The following is a 22060-nucleotide window of genomic DNA, read 5'->3' on the forward strand; positions in this document are numbered from 1 at the left end:
TGATGTAAATCAATCAGCATTACTGTACAACTGAATAACAACCACTTGATTTTTAAGTCTGAATTACTTATTTCAATCAGCAGAGTGAAATAGTTTTCTTTTGTTTTTAGCTAGATATGTATTTATGGCATACTGATCACAGATGCTGTACATACAGCAATTAATGTACACAAGCAAAGTATGAAAACCTCAAAACTGTACTTGACTACGTGTAGTTACATTCTGGTTTCATGTGGCTCCTTTGGCTCCACCCTGTGGTCACATAGTGGTCACTACTTTGTATGTAGCTTGTAAAGTTTATTTGAAAGTGGTTTCAATTTGCAATCACCAGCGTATTAAGATTCACTGTTTTCAGCAATAAGTCGGTATTTTCTACTGTCTTTAACATGTCTTTTCTGAGTTATCATGTGCTGTCCGAAATGTTCCAATCATTGTGTGTAAGGCTGTTTTCCTGAGATGAAGTAAATGCAGATGCAACACAGATTGTAAAGTAGGGCCAAGAAATAACTACTACAAAACTTTGTCACACACAGCAAAGGTAATGCCAGATTAAACCATGTGTGAGACTGACACTTAAAAACCACAGTTTCTTTCTTTCTGTTACTGCCACAGTTCCTTTTATGAAGCTTTCACAGCCCCTACGCTGTTTATTCACAAGAAACATGATCACTGACGGAGTTAATTAGTTACAGTAGTTAATCCCTCTTCATACGTTTTCTAACAATGATTTATTTCATTCTAACAAAAAGAAAAAACAATAAAGCAGTGCAGAACCTCAAATACTTGTTTTGTACCTATGACATCTGTGGTCAAATTTTTATGACGTTACAAGTGGAAAGAAGGTGATTATTGGAATGCGTTCATGAACAAAGTTTGTATGTGGGATTTGCTGGTTAGAAATCCCATTTTGTGCTCTTTTTCAGCACACCATTGTAAAACCTTTTTTTCCAGTGATACAGGTTCATTCAGGTTTGTAAGTGCATGCAGTGTCTTGCACATTTCAGATGCAAGACAGCAGCACTAGAAGTAAGTGCTGCTCAGCTGAGTGTCCTGATTGTCTGTGTGAGTGTTTTTCTTTATGGACAACCCTGCTCCCATGTTACAATTGTTGTTCTCACAATGTCGAGGTTTGCCAAGTCCTCTTTGTTTCTGCCAGCTCTTGTGCTTCCATTTCTCCTTTATTGGTTTCTCGAGGTTGATAGTGTTGTCCTCAAGTGACATTACACAGCCATCATTTGCTTTATAAATCCAATGTTGAAGTAGAGAGTCAGAATTTCAGGAGTCGAGACAGGGAAGAAGTAAATTAGTGTCCTAGTGTCAACAGCAGAACATGGCTGAATTTGTATCATAATGGCAACTGAGATTTTACCTCTCTGTCGCCTGCAACACAGGGTCACCCTGGTGATGAGGTTATCCAGGGGCCGCAGCGAGGTCATCCAACAGGGAAGAAAATCCCAGTTCTGCAGTCCAAGCGGCAGACATTCAGGTCTACGTGCCTGGAGCATGTTTATTGTTGCAACAGATATAATCACCATCATAACTGGCACACCAGTCCCAGTCATCGCCTTCCAGCCCGCCATGGAGAGGGCAAACACGAAGGATGGGAGCAGCAGGAAGCAGAGGAGGAGGTACAGAACAGCAAACCAGCGGTACCTTGATGTGTGAGTTCTGTTAGTTTACCCCTTCTTCAATTTATTGTGGAGTTTTATTTTATTTATTGGTCTCTTGATTTCAGTTCAATTTAATGTATAGTGCCAATTTGCAACAATTGACACAAGGCACTTTACACAATCAGGTCTAGACAGCACACTATTATAAGGAAAACCCAACAAGTCCCCACTGAAGGTCCAGCTTCTCTCCTTAGCCATTTTGTTTAGCCTGAGTGAAAAAACAAACTAGTGTTTATCATACCTGGCAGTGCATTTGCCAAGAGCACAGGCCATGCGTATGGGTAGTCGGGTGGCTGGTATGGGATACCACAGCAGGATACCAAGGAGGTTAAAGAAAAAATGACACAAAGCAACCTGAAACAAAGAGGTACGAATAAAAGATGTTGGCAAAAATCAAAGGAGTTGCTGACATTTTCTTTCAATCGACTATAATTGACTGATTTCAGCTAGATTCAATTATATTGAAAACCTTTTAAAAAATCCTGCCAACTAAAAACTAATTGGGACATACAGTAGGTCCTAAATGAAGCTTTGCTACGTACCTTTTATCATGTTGCAAGATGTTTTCCCAGTGTCAGTAGGTGTTTGCTTGGTGGTTGTGATGTCTTTGGGCGTTTAGCATCACTTACCTAAATGGCTGCCATGGTGTTGTTGGTGTCCTTACCTCCTGGGCAGTACTAAATGTTTTGTAGGTGATTTATGGGGTGTTTCAGTTGCTATATTTACTTTACTAAGTGTGTGTTTGCTATGTTTGCAAAGATACGAGGCTGTTGTTAAGGGGATGTGTTAACACTAACGGTGCTAGTGATGAGTTTCTCTCAGCACCAGCGGTGTTAGTGGGAGTAACAATTTTAGAAAGAAAAACGGAGACAGTTTGAACTCTTTCATCACAACAGACACAAACAAACAGTCTGGATAATTTTAGGACGGTAGAGAGAAACAAAGGTAAACTGAGATGGAATGCTTGAGCATTTCTGAAAGACTGTAAAAAAGAGACTGGGTTTGAGCACCACGAAGAGAGACAGGGAGCTTATGACTGATACATTGCCCTCACATGTATTAATGGCACGAGTGGTGACTGAGGCATTTTGTGGCTTGAAGTTTCTTGTGGGAACTGGAGGCTCTGTTCACCTCATGGTTTTACGAAAACCATGGAGTGAAAGGTTAGGGTAAGGGTTAAGTGTTAGGCAAGTAGCAGTTTTGGTTAAGTTTAGGGTAAGTCTTCTGGAAATGAATGTAAGTCTTTGTAAGGCCCTTGTAAATGATGAAAACAAGTGTGTGTGTGTGTGTGTGTGTGTGTGTGTGTGTGTGTGTGTGTGTGTGTGTGTGTGTGTGTGTGTACCTGTGTGGCAGCAGCTAGCTTATCTCCTGGACTAGCCAGGGCTGCTAGTATAGCTGTTGTAGTAGTTCCAAGGTTGGATCCCAGAGTTAAGGGGTAGGCTCTTTTAATACTGATTACACCAATGCCTGCAGATTCATAGTGTGATCATGATTCACAGCAGTTTTGCATTTTACAAAATCTACAAATTTGATTTACGAAACACTTTGCCAAATGACAAAACATTGTTTTAGTTTAAAGGCATGAACAAAGTCCTATTCATGAAGGAATTTTAGCAAACATGTTTAATCATATTCTGGTCAGTCCTGTTAATGCTGTACCAAGCTGGACGGAGCTGCATGTGGCTATAAAAACTGTGAGGAGGTAATTTATTAACTGTTGCAGTGAACAGCACAGGACATGTTGCTATAACTCTCAGTAGTAATATGTTTCATGTATAAAATGTAGAAAATAACCATAAGCATATAGCCTATACAGTCTTATGCAAAAGTTTAGGCACCCCTTGATAAATAACAGATTTTGGTGATTTTTTATTTGAACAGATGTTAACACAGTTTCTCTTGGAAATGGAAAAAATGCACAATATTTTCTGCAAACAGTGATGCATAGTTACTTCTTATGCCATAAATTGAACAAAAATAAAAAATAAAAACATGATTATGGCATGGTGCAAAAGTTTGGGCACCCTAAGAGTTCCAGAGTCTCAAAGTCTCTCACAAGGTATCAGACCTTAATCAGCTCGTTAGATCTGATGCACAGCAACAGCTGTCATTGGTAAATGCCAATTTCAAAGCTGTACAAATACTTTGACTCTTCAAACCTTGTGCACACACTTGTGGACACCCAGCAACCATGGGTTCCTCTAAGCAGCTGTGTAAGACCCTGAAAATGAAAGTTATTGATGCCCACAATGCAGGAGAAGGCTACAAGAAGATAGCAAAGCGTTGTCAGCTTGCAGTTTCCACAGTAAGAAATGTAATTAAGAGATGGCAGATCAGGGGAACTGTGGAGGTCAAGATGAGATCTGGAAGACCAAGAAAACTCTCATATTTATTACTGAGGTTATAGTTAAATGTGATGTTGAACTGGACCACATTATATTTAGAGATGTCTATATTCTTGTCCTCCCAGCTACATACATGAGAAGGTTGGAATATAAAGAAGTGTTGCATTGAATTGCATACAATTGTACAGATGTACCTAATAAAGCGGCCAGTGAGTGCATATTGTTGTATATTTATTGCTTTACACTTTTAATTTTGTGTTTTGGTGTGTTACCTATGAGAGGAGTAATGGCAGAGGTGAAGACAGAACTGCTCTGAAGCAAAAAGGTCATGCCTGCTCCCACTACTAGAGCCAGATAACCTGCCAGCCAGGAAAAGGGGTAAGGGAAATCTACAGAACAGGAGAGGAGAGGGAAACGTCAAAATCTGACCACTGTGTTGTCCTGTACATTGTCATAGCTAATATTAAAATTAAAAGAGCAAAATAAATGGAAAAGCTATACTTCAGGGCTTTAATATTCTTATATTGCAGTACCTGTGTTAATGACTTTATTAATAGCACTGGCCACCTGGCCCTTCATCAGAGAGTTGAGCAGTTTCACCAGAAGTATGAGACAGCTGCACATCACCAACAGGGAGCAAGCCAGGAGGATTAGGCCTATGGCCACATCTGACAAAGAGCAGTTCACGAAGAGATGCCTGCCTGAGCAGAGACAGTGTCGTGACACCGTGGAGGTTTAATATATACAGAGAACAAGATTGTTTGCATGCACAATGTTCAACTACCAAGATGTAAAAAAGGAAAGCTACTCTGTGAGAACAACTGCCAAATGACAAACATCACTAATCAGTGTTTAATTTGCATTGCATCTTGATTGATAGAAGTTAAATCTAGTGATTGAATGGAAAATGTACAGCAAAGGAGAGGTGTTATTCTATAGACGGAGTAAAAACCTAAAAATCCAAATACTGTAAAACTGACAAAATGTCGTACATTTCTGTGCATGTTCTGAAAGGTTGTGTGTTCCCCAGGATGTTGCATTGTCCTGTCAGCAATGATAAAGAAGTAGAGTACAGGCTGAGCCAAAGAGATCATGGTACAATTAAAAATACTGAACACGTATGCTAATGCAACACAGTTTGCACATTCAGTATGAGTAACACTACACAGTGGAACATACATGTGGGTAGCATAGCCATAATCAATCTGGTGTAACAGTTTTTGTTTTTTAGATAGCACAGTGTATTATAGTACTATCTGTAACGCAAGTAAAACAAACAACACTCCAGGGAATGGAACACAAGAAGCATCATGTTGTATTGTACCAGTACCTCTGTGGTTGTGATATGACACCAGTGCTTCACCAGACTCTTGTTCCTCACACTCTGGTCTCCTGTAGCAAGGGCTGTAATAACTGACTTATCCAGCTAGAAACAGAGAATCATGTCATTTTATTATTATTATGCTGTGTTAGAATTACAGTTTATTGCTGCCATCAACTGTCCACAGAGATGTTGCACTTTAGCCTTAAGGATGTTATTTGCTGCCTCTGTAAAAGATTGGTGGCCAACTTCTACATGTTTGGGCTGAGATTGTCACTATTATGGCATGATAGACCTTTGTTTTCATAGTGTTATAATGCCTAACTGTGAAACTAACTTTTGCCGTTAACTTTATTTCTCCAAAGCTGCTTCCTTCACTGCTAGGTCGGGGTGTGTAAAATCAATTTTATTCCAGTTTCTCGATTTAAAAGGAGGATGTAATGTTTGCTAAAGCTAACTGTTTTCTTTCCAAGGTGTGCTTTCTAGGTGTCCACTCTTTAGGGGATATGCTTCTTTATATGTCTTTAACAGTAGAAATAAACAGTTCCTGTGATAATGTTCACGCACAGTACCTGGATAATCCTCTTAGTAAGTGGCTCAGTGAGGACTTTTAGAAGTTCAGGAGCTTCATCTCCAGTACTGAGCTGTAGTGAGTCGACGGCAGCCTGTGACAGACGCCTCAGTAAACCACTCGCAGCTTCCAGAGGAAGAAGCACCAAAACTGACAACCAGTTAAAACAGTCATGTACTGTAGCTCCAGCAAATGCCCTAGAATAAACACAATTTTCATGTTTTATTTTTAAGTAAACATGCTAATAATGATACAGTATAGAAAGCTCACACAGACAAAGCAGTACCTTTCAAACTGCTCTCTGTCCCCAGCCTGCGTTAGAGCAACAATGGTATTGGTGACCGATGTTCCGATGTTGGAGCCCATGATGATGGGAATGGCTGACTGAACATCCAGCACTGTACAGGAAAACAATAAAATGTGTGTACGTAGATTTTTTTTTAACTAGTCGATCGTGAAATATGTAGTGTTTATTATTTTGTTTAGGTCTTGTCAAAGTACTGGCATTACACGTCTGTATTATCTGTAATTAACATTGTAGAATTGTTAATACTGTAACTCACAACCAGAGGAGACGAGGCTGACTGTGATGGATGTAGAGGTGGAGGAGCTCTGGACCAACACTGTCACCAGTATCCCCACCACCAGCCCTGCTACTGGGTTAAACAGAATGGTGTTCTGCTGGAAGATATCCCCTGCTACCCTTCCTAGAAGGGAGAGACAAGCAGGACCTCTCTGAAACACAGTATATTTTGTGAGTAACAAAAATGGATAACTGTGCTTACCTCCAGCTAGTTGGAAGGCAGAGCTTAAAATGTCAAGGGAGCACACGAAGAGGTACAGGAGCAGGAGGAGGAGCGGGATTTTGCACAGAGCAGATACAGCTGCTTTCACTCGCTGTGGTCTTGCCTGAGTTTCCATAATCTGATCCTGGAGGATGTTAATTATGGGTAATTGAAGCAGAATTTGTAGTGCTTATTATTCATGGTGGTAGTAGAAATTGTAACTAGTAGTAGTATCTTAAGAAGTGGTACTGTAGTATGAAGAGTGGTGAAAGTACATGTGATAGTATTGTTACTGAATTATACTTTTATACTACCACTACTTATGAAAGACTATAGTAACAATACTATTATATACTAACAATGTAACAAAGAGCAAATATTTGATTTAATATTACTTTTACCATAAACAGTGCTGTGATCAAAACACAAAGGAATTGCAGAGCAAAATTACTTGCGGTCAGTGCTGCTTTAAGTAGGTATTTCTAAACCAAATGAAGGTACTATATTATTAAATATTTTACCTTACCTTGGCTTTTGATGAAATTGTACGTCTGCTTCAGAAAATGAATGCTCACTTAATGTAGATTGCAGCTGATAGTAAGGAGAAAGACAACAACCAGCTCTCTCTATCTCATATGCTATTTTTTATAGTAGAGGAGAAAAGGAAAAGACAGACAAGATGGTGAGGGTGAGAAGAGAGGCAAAATGAAAGGGAGGTGCTACTATATAGTACAGATTAACTCTATTAGTAGAGCATGGATGACTGATTGTACAATGGAAAGCTAAGGCCATTCCTCCTCCATCCACCAGATACAGGTATGTGGGATCTACGTGGCTGCTTTCCTGCTCTGTGCATATTTACACCTCCACTAACTACTGACACAAGATTTGCTCTACATTTGATTTATCTGATAAACTACTGATTCATCAGCATCTCTCTCTCTCTCTCTCTGCAGGAAGGTCTTGCCTGTCAATGTTTACCTCACTGGGTGTCTGCATGTGTGTTTTTCCTTTGGTTATATGACACTGCTTTTATTTGCTTACTTATTTAAGGGAAATCTTTGTTGCTATTTCTCTGCTTGACCTGCTCTACATGCCTCTCTGATAGTGGGTTGTACTTATCACCTTGCAAGAAAGGTAACTCACAGTCATTTAGTGTTGTGGAGATTTTTTTTCTTGATGATCATTATTGGGTTTTTTTTAACAAGAAAATGCTCTTATGGTTGTAACCAAAGAAGCTGTGTTTAATGTTGTCTTGTTCTGCATTTGCATGTTGCAAGTTTTTATTACTCAAGGTTTTTTCTGAAGGAAACTCCTGCATGTGGCCTACAACTGTTTGACATTATCATTATTATTTGGCATGAACTTATGTTTTGTTGTTACTATCATTGCACAGTCTTCTTATTTTACTCTTCCTGCCCATCCTTGGTCCTTATTTTGTATCATCCTGTTCTCTTTGTGTATTTAGTCTTAGTATTAGTATCTTTAAATGGTAAATGGTAAAATGGACTGTATTTATATAGCGCTTTTATGCACTGGCCAAAGCGCTTTACAGGAAGATTATACACCATTCACCCATTCACACACCGATGACGACAAGGCTGCCACCACACGGTGCTAGTCAAACCACTGAAGCCACCGGGAGCAACTTGGGGTTCAGTGTCTTGCTCAGGGACACTTAGGCATGTGGGGAGACCGGGAGTCGAACCACCAACTTGCTGGTCAGGAGACGACTTGCCCTACCTCGTGAGTATTTAGTATTGTCTTAGTCTTTCTTGTTGATTTACAGTAGGTGCCTCAGCGTTGGCTTACTGTCTGTGCATATACACCACATTATCCTACTCCCTGATTTGTATTTTTCATTAGTGTGTTCAGTTAAGTTATTTGGATGTACCTGTTTGTTCAGTTCTTAGTGAACTTAAAGAAGTCAGCATTTTTAGGATGCTCCAAAATCTTTCCAGTGCACCAAACACAGCTTCTGTAGGCTACAGTGAGCCAGCACACCCTTCAGTACTTGTTCATTATCGTATAAGGATTCTTTTCAAAAGAAATGTTAATATTGTGTTCATTGATTTTACTTTTGTTTTATTTGACTCTATGGGCTTAACTCATGGTAGGTCATGTGTGTGATATATTTGATGTTGTCATTATACAGTGCCTTGGAGTTGTGCCCGTGTCCATTTAACGTCCAGTGTGCTGTATAGGGATTCAGTTTTTGCACAACAAGAGAGACATGCCTATAGCAAACTTAAATTGTTGCAACTTGTCTTTGTGGTCCAGCCTGCTCCTCCAGTCTATTTAGGTGTTTCCATTTGTTGTGATGTGCTTGTCATACCAGTTGCATTGGCATTGGCTTCAGGGAGGAAACAATTTCAGTGCAACCCCAGTGTCTCTATCTCTGCAGTCGGTCCTACAGGACAACACAGAAGACTGTCTTCAGATTCTTAGATGTCCAGGGTTGTAGCATGTGTTGTGCTTGGTACAGTTAAACATATTATGTTGTAAATATTTCTACAGTACAACAAGTTTATGTATTTATCTACATCAAAGTTCAAAGTGTTTATTTTGTCATATGCACAGTTAGGAAACGTGTTTCCCTGTACAATGAAATTCTTACTTTGCCATCCACATGAATGCCACAAAATACAAATGAAATATAAAGTAGATAAATAAGTAACACAAAATGATGCAGCTGTAGAAGTTGCAAAGGATCCTAGGCGACATGCCAAACCTCCTCAGCCTCCCCAGGAAGTACAGCCGCTGTTGGGCCTTCTTGACCAGCTGTGTGGTGTTAAGTGTCCAGGTGAGGTCCTCATTGATGTGGACACCCAGGTATTTGAAGCTGCTCACCCTCTCCACTTCGATCCCCTGGATGAACAGTGGCCGATGAGGTCTCCTCTCCTTCATGCTCACTATCATCTCCTTCGTCTTGTTCGTGTTGAGCCTGAGATTATTGTCCTTGCACCATGACACCAGACCTGCCACCTCCTATCAACCAACCACTCACTCACTCACTCACTCATGGTTTGTGGAACATAAAACAAAGGCACCCTTCGTGCTCAAGTTAAACACACTAAATATACCGGGAGCCACAAGGCCGCACTTACAGAGTTTCAAAGCTGTGAAAAACCACAGCTCTCTCCATTCATTGCTATTGGGGATTTCATTCACTGCAGAGGCTCTGACAAAACAACCCAATGCAGCAAAAGGTTTGATCTGCTTAAACTTTTGCAGCACCATATGGTGACATCATCCAGCAAAGGCACTGCGTTAAACACAGCAGACTACTCCTAGCCCTCTAACCTACTAAGCAGGTTTGAGCCTACTGCTTGATGCACTGTCAGATATTTAAAACAATTTATTTTATTTCAGAGAGTGAATAAATGACAGAGGAGAAGGATAAAGGTTGCAACAGTGGAAACAAAAACAATAAAAAATACAATATAATCATTGTTAATATAGGTCTATTACAATTGATAAGCTAAGCATTCAGTTATTCCACTGGATAGATTGTCATAAATAGCTTGTGTTAAAATTTACTGTGTGATGGTTATCACATACTACTACTGCTACTGTGTTTATCAGATTGACTACATAGGCAAGTCTGTCCATACATGTGAAAAGCTGCATGCTTGTAATAATTGTATTTACTATATTTATTTATTTATGGCAACCCTGTACATTTAAGTGAATGTAAATTGTGTACATGAGGTTTTCATCCTATACATCTGTCACTAAGACTTTTACTGTACATGTTCAAGAATGTTACGGAAACAGTATTTGTTTTAGCAGTTTATTTAAAAACACATATGTATTGCCTTACACTAGTTTACTACAAGTTGCTTTGTATTTCTGTCACAATGTGCAGGAGCTGAAATCTTGACTGGTACTGTGAGTCCTTTATTCATCTGTGGGCACATGTTTAGGCTTTGCTGGCTACATGATGCTGCCTCTCTTGGCTTTTTTAGGGACTGGAGCTCTGTCCTGTTGGCTTTACTTCTGGCTGGCCTGGCCTGCCCTCCCCACTGGTGGTTAGGTAATTGTATTGCATTCTACCTCTTTGTTATAATAATAACAATAAAAAGGTTATTTATTGATGATCCTTTTGTCAAAGTTTATTTCAAGGGAAGTAGACCTCTCTATTGCAGTAAATATCTGTTCACATTTCTTCTGTCTTGTCAGTTATCTGTAAAGCACTGCAAATTGAATGAACCTGTATGAAAGTTTCTATACAAATTACATTTTCATTAATTGATTGGCAAATCTCCAAAATACTCACTTGACAGTTGTTAATAAATGCTGCAACAGACCAGCAAGAGTTTCATGGTTCACGTGCTTGTTGTGGACATCTAATCAGCGACTGGTCAGATAACTAACTTTTTAACTTTGTAATTTATAACCCAACAATGATAAGAAACGGTGTCAAGATTTGGCTCAGGAAACTCAAAATCTTGTATTTGTGTGAAAAGGGTGACAGCTTTCACTTTAGTGTTCATTTAAATTATGCAATCATTTGTTATCACAACCACATTCTTGTATTCTCCGTATCTATGATTGTATTATAATTATCTACCCAGCTCACAGCAGTAAAAGAAATCTGAGTGGCCTTCGGAGAGTTGCATGAGACATGTGTTATCTCCTACAGGGAGTGGCTAACTGGGAGGAGGCATGAAGACGTTATTTTTTTTGTTTTCCTTTTGCGGTAGAAACAGCAGTTGTGGAAGACATATTTTACAAGAGACCATGAAGGATTATGATGACACCATAGATTTCCTGGGTCAGTGGGGACTTTTCCAGAAAACCATTTTCTTCCTGCTCTGTGCCAGCATGATTCCCAATGGCTATAGTGCCTTCTCTCTTGTATACTTGACTGACATTCCCAGTCACCGCTGCCTGGTTCCGGATGTCAACCTGACCCAAGACTGGCTAAAGGCTATCATCCCGATAAAGGTAATTAAGATTCAGCTTTGCCACCTTGTTTTCTCACAGCTGGCTGGAGGAATAAACGAACTAAGCACCTGTTTAGGGACATGTCGCCGCCAGAGTGCGCCCAAGAGCGTCTGAAGTCTCCCACTATGTGCACGGTAATGGTGGTTAAGTGCAATATGAATCAAGCACAGTCTATCAGACTAGTGTTCGATTACAGGGAAAATCTGCAAAAAGGTAATGTTGCAAAAAAGAACATATCCCTCTCGAGCAGAGAAAAGAGACGAAAACGAAGAATGAAGAAAAAACTGCAAGATAAAGGTATCCAGTATTTGCGTGACTAATTATAGTATTTTACTTTAGTGGAAATCTACAAAGCGGGCATAAAATGTACTTTCCACCTTGCCAGTATTTGCATTTTTACAAAAGCTGTCCTTGGGTATCGTCTTGGGGATTTCTAGTTGGGGAAAATAGGCCGTTTTGTTGGGCCAGCAGCGCACAGACCAAGTCCCAAGTTTAGGGTTACCTTTAGTCTGCAGACGCTCCTTAATTCCCCTACAAAAGTCAAATGAACAGCCCACAGCCCCTCTGCCGCTTAATACTAGGGCGATATTTGTGTCCCGGTATCTGCCTGCAGATGAACTTTATCACTACTTAGGATCACGAGTGACAGTATAACTTCCTGTTCACATGGATAAATCAATCGCGCTCATATTACGTCACTCTAAAAAGGCCTGTTACTGCTCCTCCTATCTAAATATTCATTAAATGACCAGTAAGGTCCACTTTTAACCCTATAGTTCTCCAGTCTACACATGCAAAGATAGTTTTAAAATGATATGCACAATACATTTATTTCTTCTTATACTTGCATATATACTGTATAGGCTGTACATTACTCTATTACCTTAATATTAACAATCCTACGGTGATAGAGTTAAAGTGTGTTCAAATGCATAATTAAAAGATAATTCAGATTGTTTATGTTAATACCTGGTCATGATTGAACTGCACACTTAAAGTCTGCAAAGGCTTTTATATTTCTTGTGCAGTTACTGCAGTTTTCCCATGGTCGTTATTGTTTTACAGTGGGTACGGAAAGTATTCAGCCCCCCTTAAATGTTTCACTCTTTGTTATATTGCAGCCATATGCTAAAATCATTTAAGTTCATTTTTTCCTCATTAATGTACACACAGCACCCCATATTGACAGAAAAACACAGAATTTTTGACATTTTTGCAGATTTATTAAAAAAGAAAAACTGAACTATCACATGGTCATAAGTATTCAGACCCTTTGCTCAGTATTTAGTAGAAGCACCCTTTTGAGCTAATACAGCCATGAGTCTTTTTGGGAATGATGCAACAAGTTTTTCACACCTGCATTTGGGGATCCTCTGCCATTCCTCCTTGCAGATCCTCTCCAGTTCTGTCAGGTTGGATGGTAAACGTTGGTGGACAGCCATTTTCAGGTCTCTCCAGAGATGCTCAATTTGGGTTTAAGTCGGGGCTGAAATGAAATGCTGTGTGTTAATTAATGAGGAAAAAAATGAACTTAAATGATTTTAGCATATGGCTGCAATATAACAACGAGTGAAAAATTTAAGGGGGTCTGAATACTTTCTGTACCCACTGTATACCCAAATTTGTAGCTTTGTAGTTGATTTTAACACATTGCCTTACATAGAATGGCATCATGTTCAAGGTGCCACCTTCACTGAAACCCAAATTTTAATACTAATACTAATAATTTTTGTCCCATTGTGATTGAGGTGGTGAATGGGAAACAGGAGGTGAGCGAATGCAGCAGATACAGACTGGATGTGGTCAGAAATCTCTCTGCTCAGGGGTACAGTCCTGGCAAGGACATCAACCTCACCGACCTGGAGCAGGAAGGCTGTGTGGACGGGTGGAGCTACAGCAGAGACATCTACCAGTCCACCATCATCTCTGAGGTCAGTGTGCATGGTGGTACAGGAGCATCAGTAATACTGGCCAAAATGGATTGCTCCAGCTTGACATAAATGCTCATGGCATTGGCATGGGTTACCTGTGGTCCATACATGTAATGGTTAATTGTTCATGTATGGATATTCTAGTTTGACCTGGTGTGCAATGAGCAGTGGAAGCAGCCTTTCACCTCCACAATTTACTTCCTGGGAGTTCTGGTTGGATCTTTCGCCTCAGGGCAGCTCTCTGACAGGTACTGAAAACATCACCTCACAATGAAATGGTGTACTTAGTGTAAATGTATATACCAAATTGCATAGCAGAATATCATCATACTTTAGTTGTTGCCTAATATTTTTTGCTATCATGAAAAGTCAGTAGGATTCTTATTTTTCATAGTCAGTTTTTAATTGTTGTTCTTAATTGTAAATTCTTACTGAAGATGCTCTACTTTGGCCTAAACAAAACAGATTATAATCACATCAAAATAGTAGAATGAGAGACCTTTTCCTCAGTATGAGCTTATTTTATAGTATTGTCTGGTGTTTTAATTCTATATTGCATGTGATTTCCAGTCCAGGAGAAAGATGAAAAACATCGCCTTAATGATCACTGTTGTTTGTTTTGCTTTGTTGGTCTTTTTTCACTTTTATTTTTATGTTTGACTTCTTACCCTAGATTTGGAAGAAAGCCTGTTCTCTTTGCAACCATGGCAGTTCAGACCATTTTCACTTTTGCTGCAATCTTCTCACCTTCTTGGACGGTTTTCGCCATCCTCCTCTTCCTCAGCGGTTTGGGACAGATCTCCAACTATGTATCTGGTTTTGTTTTGGGTACAGTTGAACATTTGATGCTCTTACAGTATTTTACATATTAGTGTAAAACTGTCATTTTGGAAAATGATGGAAATACAAAGGCAGCTGTGTATCTTGATGGTTCTTGTTTATTATCTCTGTGTTTCTTCTCTCTGTATTTCTTCCTCTCTCTCTGTGTGTAGGCACTGAAATCTTGACCGGCAATGTGCGGGTCCTGTTCTCATCTCTGGGCGTATGTCTGGGCTTTGCCGTTGGCTACATGATCCTGCCCCTCTTTGCTTACTTTTTAAGGGACTGGCGATCTCTCCTGTGGGCTTTGTCTCTGCCTGGCCTGCTCTACCTGCCCCTCTGGTGGTAGGTTGTACACATTACAAGAAAATGTATTTACAGTAAGTTTACCTTACCGTGTGCCATAAATGTCATGATTTTAGTCTTCTCAGGGGAATAAATAATTTGGCTCTTTCTTGAATACACCCTGTTTGTTGTGTTTAAACCCCTCCAATCCATCCTGAACGCCTCAATGTTGAATACTGAGGCAGGTTTATTCCAGACTCTCCTCGGTGGCTGCTCTCTCAGGGAAGAGTGGCAGAGGCTGAGGCCATAATAAGAGATGCTGCTAAGAAGAACAAAGTCGAGGCACCACAGATCATCTTTGCTGAATACAATGTACGTTTTCTTTGACTTAAACCATGTAGGATTTCACACAGGAGCAAATGCATGTGAGCAATGTAAATGTATATACCAAATTGCCTAGCAGCCTATCATCATACTTTAGTGGTGCCTAACATTTTTAGTATCAACGGGGTCCCTGAGTCAGTAGGATTCATCCTCTGTGGAGCATTGTCTGTACAAAATTTCACGACAATCCTTCCAGCAACTGTTGAGATATAGCAGCGTAGCATGACTAAAAACAAACTGCTGGTGAGCATTAGGTCTTGTATCTTGCAGGGTGATAATACAGAGAAGCATCCTAATGAGCATCACAGTATCTTCAACCTGCTGAGGACCAAGAACATCAGAATCACAACTGTCATTCTGAGCATGTTGTGGTGAGTATGTCTGATCATGTACAGGTCATTGTCCAGATATTTCACTCTCCAAACATATAAGACATCATTAACAGTTACTTATTTACATAGACTTTGGTTCCACATACTCCTTCCACATGATTTAGTAGCCTTGAGAATCACATTCTTAAATATCCATTGACACTCACTAACTAATCACTGCTACAAATTACAAGTATGAATTTCACCTGAACTCAACTACTTTTTTTATTTTATGCTGTTATTTTTGATCCCACTCATACCATGCATGCTAAGCTGTTCTGTCCAGACCTACAGTCAGTCTGACAGCATTGGTTTGCAGCTGCTACCACTGTATGTGCTATTAAATGCTGTTTCACATCTCTGTACCCCTGTCTTCACAGGTTCACCCTTAGTATTGGCTACTTTGGCCTGTCTCTGAACACATCCCGACTGCATGCTAATCCCTATATTAGCTGCTTTATCTCAGCAGCTGTAGAGGTGCCGGCATACATTTCCAGCTGGCTGGCTCTGCGATACATTCCCCGACGAATTTCTATCATCTTTATCTTGCTGCTTGGAGGACTGTCGCTGTACTTCATTCAACTGGTGCCCCAAAGTAATTAGAACAAAATGCTCTAAATGTTGACAGATTGGGATTTCTCAGACAAAAAAATATATTTGCTGCCAGAATACACACGCTGCTGTTGGAGTGTCACCAATCGGCACATATTTCAGATGGCAAACTGCATTTCCAGGCTATTTATAAATAACATTCACATTTCTGCATGTTGAGTGTCACACTAAACATATTCCTTCTAAGAAAACACTGCAAAATCACATACAGAGGCAAATCTACTCAAAACTGGCAGACCACGTTATTTGCACAAAATCTTGCAAGGCCAAACAGAAACTGGCAAAAACCAAGTACTGCACTTTTACAGAGGCACATCTCTGCCCACATTTCCCTGTTGAACACATGGGACTGTATTTTCAAAGCTCCTCCAGGGAAATCCACACAGGTACTGTGGTACCCGACATGTCTAAACACCTGCACCTATTGTTCTTGATGTAAACCCATGTGATACATCAGTACACTGCCATCGCCCACAAACTATCCATAAGCCTTTAGACCTTTTTAATGTTGAATTGTTAAGAAAAAAATCTCCAAATACTCACTAACACGCATTAACCCATCAGGTTTATCAGATCTGTCTGTTGCACTGGAGATGCTGGGAAAGTTTGGTATTACCACTGGTACAGCCCTGATGTTTGCCTACACAGCAGAGCTTTACCCAACAGTGCTGAGGAACACTGCGACAGGGGCATGCACTACTGTTTCCAGAGTAGGAAGCTGCCTTGCACCTTTTTTATTACATCTGAGTGAGTAAACGTGAGCAAATAGTAATCATCATCATTTGTTTAACCTCGACTTATCTTAGTATATGGACACATTTCAGTAGATAAGCTTCTTATTTTGCCTATATGGAGTTTGGATGCTCTTTATACACTGTACACGTGCAGGATCCAGGTGTCTTAATTTCATCATCTCTTTGTACAGGTATATACTTTAAGTACCTTCCCTATATTACAATGGGGACTCTGGCTATTATGTCTGCCTTTGCCACTCTCTTCCTTCCAGAGAGTTTTGGTCAACCTCTCCCTCAAACTATTCACCAGATGCATAGGAGACCCAGGTGAGAATCTTAAGCTTCTTCTATGTCAGTCTTATAATATCATGCAAACGATGTTTTTAGATCCTTTATGTGGATTTAAGTGTCTTGATGCCTGGTGGTTAGCTGCAAAAACCACTTTACTCTTAAATTAATTGAGAAATTGTTTTATAACCTAAATTAACAAGTGGAAAAGTTAATTTTCAGATATTCCATTTTAAATAGTTCACTGTTGAAAAAAGGTCAAAATAAAAAAGATTTTGTGGGAAAAAAGTGAGTAAGAATAAAGTAATAATCTTGACTAATAAAACTAAAACTGTTGTAAGAATAAAGTATTTTTAAGTGGTATTAAGTTGTGTAATAAAAATGTTTAGAAAACTATGAAACATAGTCATATTTTAAGAATATTATGTTTTAAAACGGTATGTCATGTCAAAAAGCTGTATGTTTGTGTGACCTGTCCTAGCCTTTTGCCCACTACAGGCACCATTACTGTAGACACGCTTTATTGATACTGTGCTTAAAACCACCTTATCTTTCTGACAAAGGTCTAAACTATATTATTATATCAGGTGTGCAGGTAAGAAAAAAGAAGGTTTTATGATTTGTATAACCAGAGACAAAACAGAAAATGCCAGAGTCCTTTAATATAACCATAACCATTACCTTTATTATCATTATCTTCATCCATCATGTGTGATAATGACAGTGAACGTACCTATTCATGATGGTGATAAAGTTAGTAATGAAGAAATGAAATGGAAAAAATATAAGTTGCAGCTTTTAATTTTCTTATAGTTGATGCAAAACACTAACCCACATGTTTTGTTTTGTGTCTTTTGTCCCAGCAGCATAAAGTGTCCATTCATCCATAGGAAAGGAGACTCAAAGCCTGTGGTGCATTTCGAAAGTCAGCTCTGATTGTATAAAACACTGCTTATGTGAATTAATATTGTGTAGTATTGCTACAGTACTTACTAGTTTTACTATTAAAATGTTTTATCACGAAACAAGTAAAACAGATGACATTCATGACCTTTTTCTTAGAGGTGAATTAAAGCTTGATAGAAATACATATAACTGAAGTATGACCAGTTTGAAGTCTGTTACACTGCTATAGTGACCAGTCGAAAACGGTACCATTACAGGAGCCCTGTAACAAATACCGCCATACTTGGAAAGTTTTGTTTCTGCGTTGACTTAGTTCTGTGGGACACTGTGGGACTGTACTTCAGTTTGTGTTACATAATCACACTCTTCCTATTTCATTTATGTATTTCATTGAGGAAATAGAAACCATTTCACAATCTGAATCACATTTATTGGCCAAGTATGTTTAAATACACAAGGAATTCAACTCTGGTACAGCGTAAATAAACCAGTACCATGAAAATGGTGTGCAGCCATTACATCTTTTTAAACTAAATATTCTTTCACCAAGGCAGTGTTTATTACAGGGCTGTTAAGCTGCGTTTCCACCAGAAAGTCCCTGGTACTTCTTATTTCCAGGAACTAAAGTCCAAGAAGTGTCCCTGGGGTAAAAGGCCCTTGAACACATTGTGATTTGCATTTCCACAGCAAAGCCGAAGCCCAGGGAAGGTGAGCAAATTATAGCCCACTGATGTAAAGTCACGACAGTCAGCAACAGGGTTGTAAGAATGCGTCACAGAAAAAGTTTGTTATGGTTAACACACAGGACAGACTGCAGGCAGTGCTGAAATTATCACTTTTCTGCAAGTTTATGCTCATTTAACAGGTGTTTTTTTTTTATCACAGAGGTTTTATTGCACATACAATAACGAGCATAGGGGTTGTTAACTCCGAGTAATGTTTTGCTTCAGCCCATGTCATGCTGTCCTCTGTGGCCTTCGTCTGCTGTGCTCCATCCTCGGTCAGCCACCAGGAGAAGCTGCTCCATAAACACCAAAACAATCTTTTCCAATCCACTAATCTCACTCACTGGTTTCTTCATGTAGGCCTACTGACACAGTGCCCCTTACAAACAGAGGACCTAAGGAACTGAGAGTAAGTTACATCGGTGCCTGAGTGAAATTCCAGCATCATGGATCCCTCTGTTTGACCAGTCAGGTCTTGCCCTGATAGTTCTTGGACCTTCAAAAAGTACCCCCCCGGTTTCTGCTCCCTGGGTAAAGTTCCTCTGGTGGAAACGGAGCTTTAGATTGCGTTAAAGTGTACAGAACTGTCTACCCATCATGTCACTCTGTACATTTTATCTTGACTCACAAAGATGTATACAAAATATTCACTAGAAATAATTTATATGCACATGTTAAATGTGAAACATGATTAATGTGGTTACTGGTTCTGATTAATTTGGTATCAAAATATTAGAAACTTTGTTCTGTGTATGCACTGTTAAGTTTCCAAAGGTTACACAGTTTTCATCATTGCAACAATGAACAGCAGTATTATGTAAGTATGGTAACAACTGCATAGAGAAGCATTATTAAACTCTTTACAGTATCTTGATGCTGTGTAACACAAAATATTGCTTCACTTTGGTGGAGATGACTAAGTTTCTGTTTGTCTGAATGTCAAGTTGCATAATGTCACATATTCGGTGAAAAAGCAATCGTTTTACCTGACAAACGTCCATTTAGCACAGATGTGTTAAACAGAGTCGATATTCCAGTGTCTGCCTTAGTGCTACGCCTTGTTCAGCTGACAACCCATAGACTTTCGTTCAGCCTTGCTTTCCTCTTTCTCACTGCGTGCGAGTACATAAAGCCTCTTCTGACAACACCTAGAGAAAACAACACAATGATGCAGTTACAGATATAACTCAGAGACACACAACAGTGTCGTCCAGGCCTGGTTTTAAACTTCCTCTTCTTAACTATTACTTGAACCATGAGCTGCTTTTTTGCCTTCAGGCAGAGTTGCATGCAAAGATTGATATCACTGTTGTGTGTGTGTGTTATATGAAGCTACAGCCAGAAGCCACTTATCTTAACTAAACACACAGACTGCAAATGGGGGACACAGGCAACAAAATCCACCACCACCTCTAAAGTAAAACTGTAATTTTCTATAAATCTTCTCAACCTCTTAACAAGAAAGAGCATTTTCCTTAAAATATCAGCTTATTCCTTTCTGTTCGTTTGGGTCTGTTACAGTGGGTTCTTTAATGAACCTGTCTGGTTATACATAACTGGGTTTATGATTGATAGCAATAGCCAACAGAAATGACAGTGGTGAGTGTAGATATGAGGAATTGACTGTAGGCTGACAGAAATTACTTATTAAGCAAATTTAACTTCTCACCTTTCTACAGTCAGTTGAGTTCAACTACAGTTTTAAAGGGTACAAGGGCAAATGGTTTGGTGTGTGTGTCAATAACCAGATATGCTAGGGTGGCAAGCTAATATAAAGTTGACATAAAGCCTGAAAACAAACTGCCAAATTTGTAATAATCCCATTGTTTAGGAACCATCGTGACAGGGAAGTGTAATGTTACCTGGGCAAGTGCTGCATGTGAGTGATTGTGTCAGGCAGAGGCATTCCATAGCTCTCCGGCAGCAGGAGACTCAGCAACGCTGACAGAGCTGTGAGGCCTCCAATGAGGATGTAAGGCAGTGAAATGGAGTAGCTTCCTGTGGGAGCACATCAAAGGAGAAGACTGGGAAACAGTCTTAGCTACAACGGCACCATAGAGCAGTTAAGGAGACAAAGTAGAGAGACCAAAAGGTGGTTGATGTGACTGCATCAGTAAATCCAAACCACTTAACAGTGGATGTCTATATTTTAAATGAAAGCTGGCTGTCTGTCTGATCTGAGTGCTAATCAGGCCTGCTTTTTTGTTTTTGCTCTAGTGAGTTTGGTTCTTTTGTTCCTGTAGAGGTACCAGCTGCTTGCTGGCCTCTTGTTTCTAATGAGGCTAATGCAGTAGTAGGGGACCAGTACTAGGGAACCAGAACAACTACTCTTAAGAACTAAATTAGGGAAAATGTCTCATTTGCATTCTTATTTGCATTTCAACCACCTCTGAAGAACTGTGACGACTGGACAGAGGCGGAGAGTCTTGCAGCTGATCCCCCACATACATGAATAGGACAAGGAACAAAGATAAAGAATGCCATTTTGCCATCTGAAGTTTATCCATGTAGTATTTTAAGTCAAAATATGCCAGAATAGTGGTGCTCAGGGGCAGTAAGGTCAAGAGAATGTTAAAGGCCACAAATTATGTTGCTAACAAAGTAGATGGAATCTGTTGCACTTCATGCACGTACAAAAGTTAAAGGATTAAAAAAAAACTGCTGGACATTTAGTATGATTTCCTAAATTCTAGTTAGATAGCACTTATCTCACAGTAATCAACAGGAAACTTGATGTGATGGGACAAACATCAGCAGAAATAAGAGCATTCTTACTTAAGTAAATTAAGTATGGAGCAGTGATGCTGCCTATTCTGGCAGCCATGGAGCAGGCACCAACAGCTGTGTTCCTCAACACAGTCGGGTAGAGTTCTGCTGTGTAGGCGTACACGACTGCATATGCTGTAGACACTGCAAACTTCCCTATCATCTCAAATGTTATGGCTAGAGAAATCAGGTCTAGAGGGAATAGAATATAAAAGTGTTCCAGGTTATGAAATTAAACATTTTCTACACAGTGTGTTAAAATGAAAATGTCTCAGGCTGAGTACATCTACATATCTGTTTCTCTTGCATGTGAGCCAGTAAACAAATGACTATTTAATGATAAAATTATGGTATGTAATAATAAAAGAATAAATAAGAATATGACAGAAATCAAAGCTATGCTGATTTAATGTTTAAAATATGTCCACTGAAGTGTCGTACTTGCTGGTATGAACTGTATGAAGAGGAGAGACATTCCTCCCATTAAGAGGGTTGAGAAGAGACTCGGTCGTCTGGGACACCAGCGAAACATAAGCCATGACAAAAAGTAGGCAGGAATTTCTACCACAGCTGATAAGAAGCAGTTGAAGTACACGT

At 39.6% G+C, this 22060-nt stretch overlaps 3 protein-coding genes across 3 annotated transcripts in view; 1 reads left to right on the forward strand and 2 right to left on the reverse strand.

The window, feature by feature from the left end:
- Positions 1-1020: 1020 nt before the first annotated feature.
- Positions 1021-6828, reverse strand: LOC109966807 (sodium-dependent phosphate transport protein 2A-like). Its single transcript, XM_020611970.1, has 11 exons — positions 6693-6828; positions 6471-6614; positions 6194-6305; positions 5909-6104; positions 5294-5441; positions 4549-4716; positions 4288-4404; positions 3013-3137; positions 1912-2024; positions 1370-1653; positions 1021-1238 (listed from the first exon to the last, which is right to left on the reverse strand). Exons 1-11 carry the CDS (start codon positions 6826-6828, stop codon positions 1021-1023), a joined length of 1761 nt encoding a protein of 586 aa, XP_020467626.1.
- Positions 6829-11334: 4506 nt separating this feature from the next.
- Positions 11335-19747, forward strand: LOC109966808 (solute carrier family 22 member 5-like). The gene is made up of 11 exons (XM_020611971.1): positions 11335-11642; positions 13391-13573; positions 13718-13821; positions 14247-14401; positions 14566-14737; positions 14923-15049; positions 15332-15432; positions 15813-16027; positions 16609-16791; positions 16970-17105; positions 17933-19747. Exons 1-11 carry the CDS (start codon positions 11361-11363, stop codon positions 18000-18002), a joined length of 1728 nt encoding a protein of 575 aa, XP_020467627.1. The 5' UTR covers positions 11335-11360; the 3' UTR covers positions 18003-19747.
- Positions 19748-19757: 10 nt separating this feature from the next.
- The window catches only part of LOC109966809 (solute carrier family 22 member 5-like), a 10570-nt gene continuing 8267 nt past the window's right edge, over positions 19758-22060 (reverse strand). Inside the window, 2 exon segments of the mRNA XM_020611972.1 lie at positions 19758-19845; positions 20560-20695. Of these exon segments, the coding sequence (XP_020467628.1) occupies positions 20590-20695 (106 nt within the window). The 3' untranslated portion in view covers positions 19758-19845; positions 20560-20589.

The sequence above is a fragment of the Monopterus albus genome, unplaced genomic scaffold, assembly GCF_001952655.1.
Source record: "Monopterus albus unplaced genomic scaffold, M_albus_1.0 scaffold119.1, whole genome shotgun sequence".
NCBI lineage: Eukaryota > Metazoa > Chordata > Actinopteri > Synbranchiformes > Synbranchidae > Monopterus > Monopterus albus.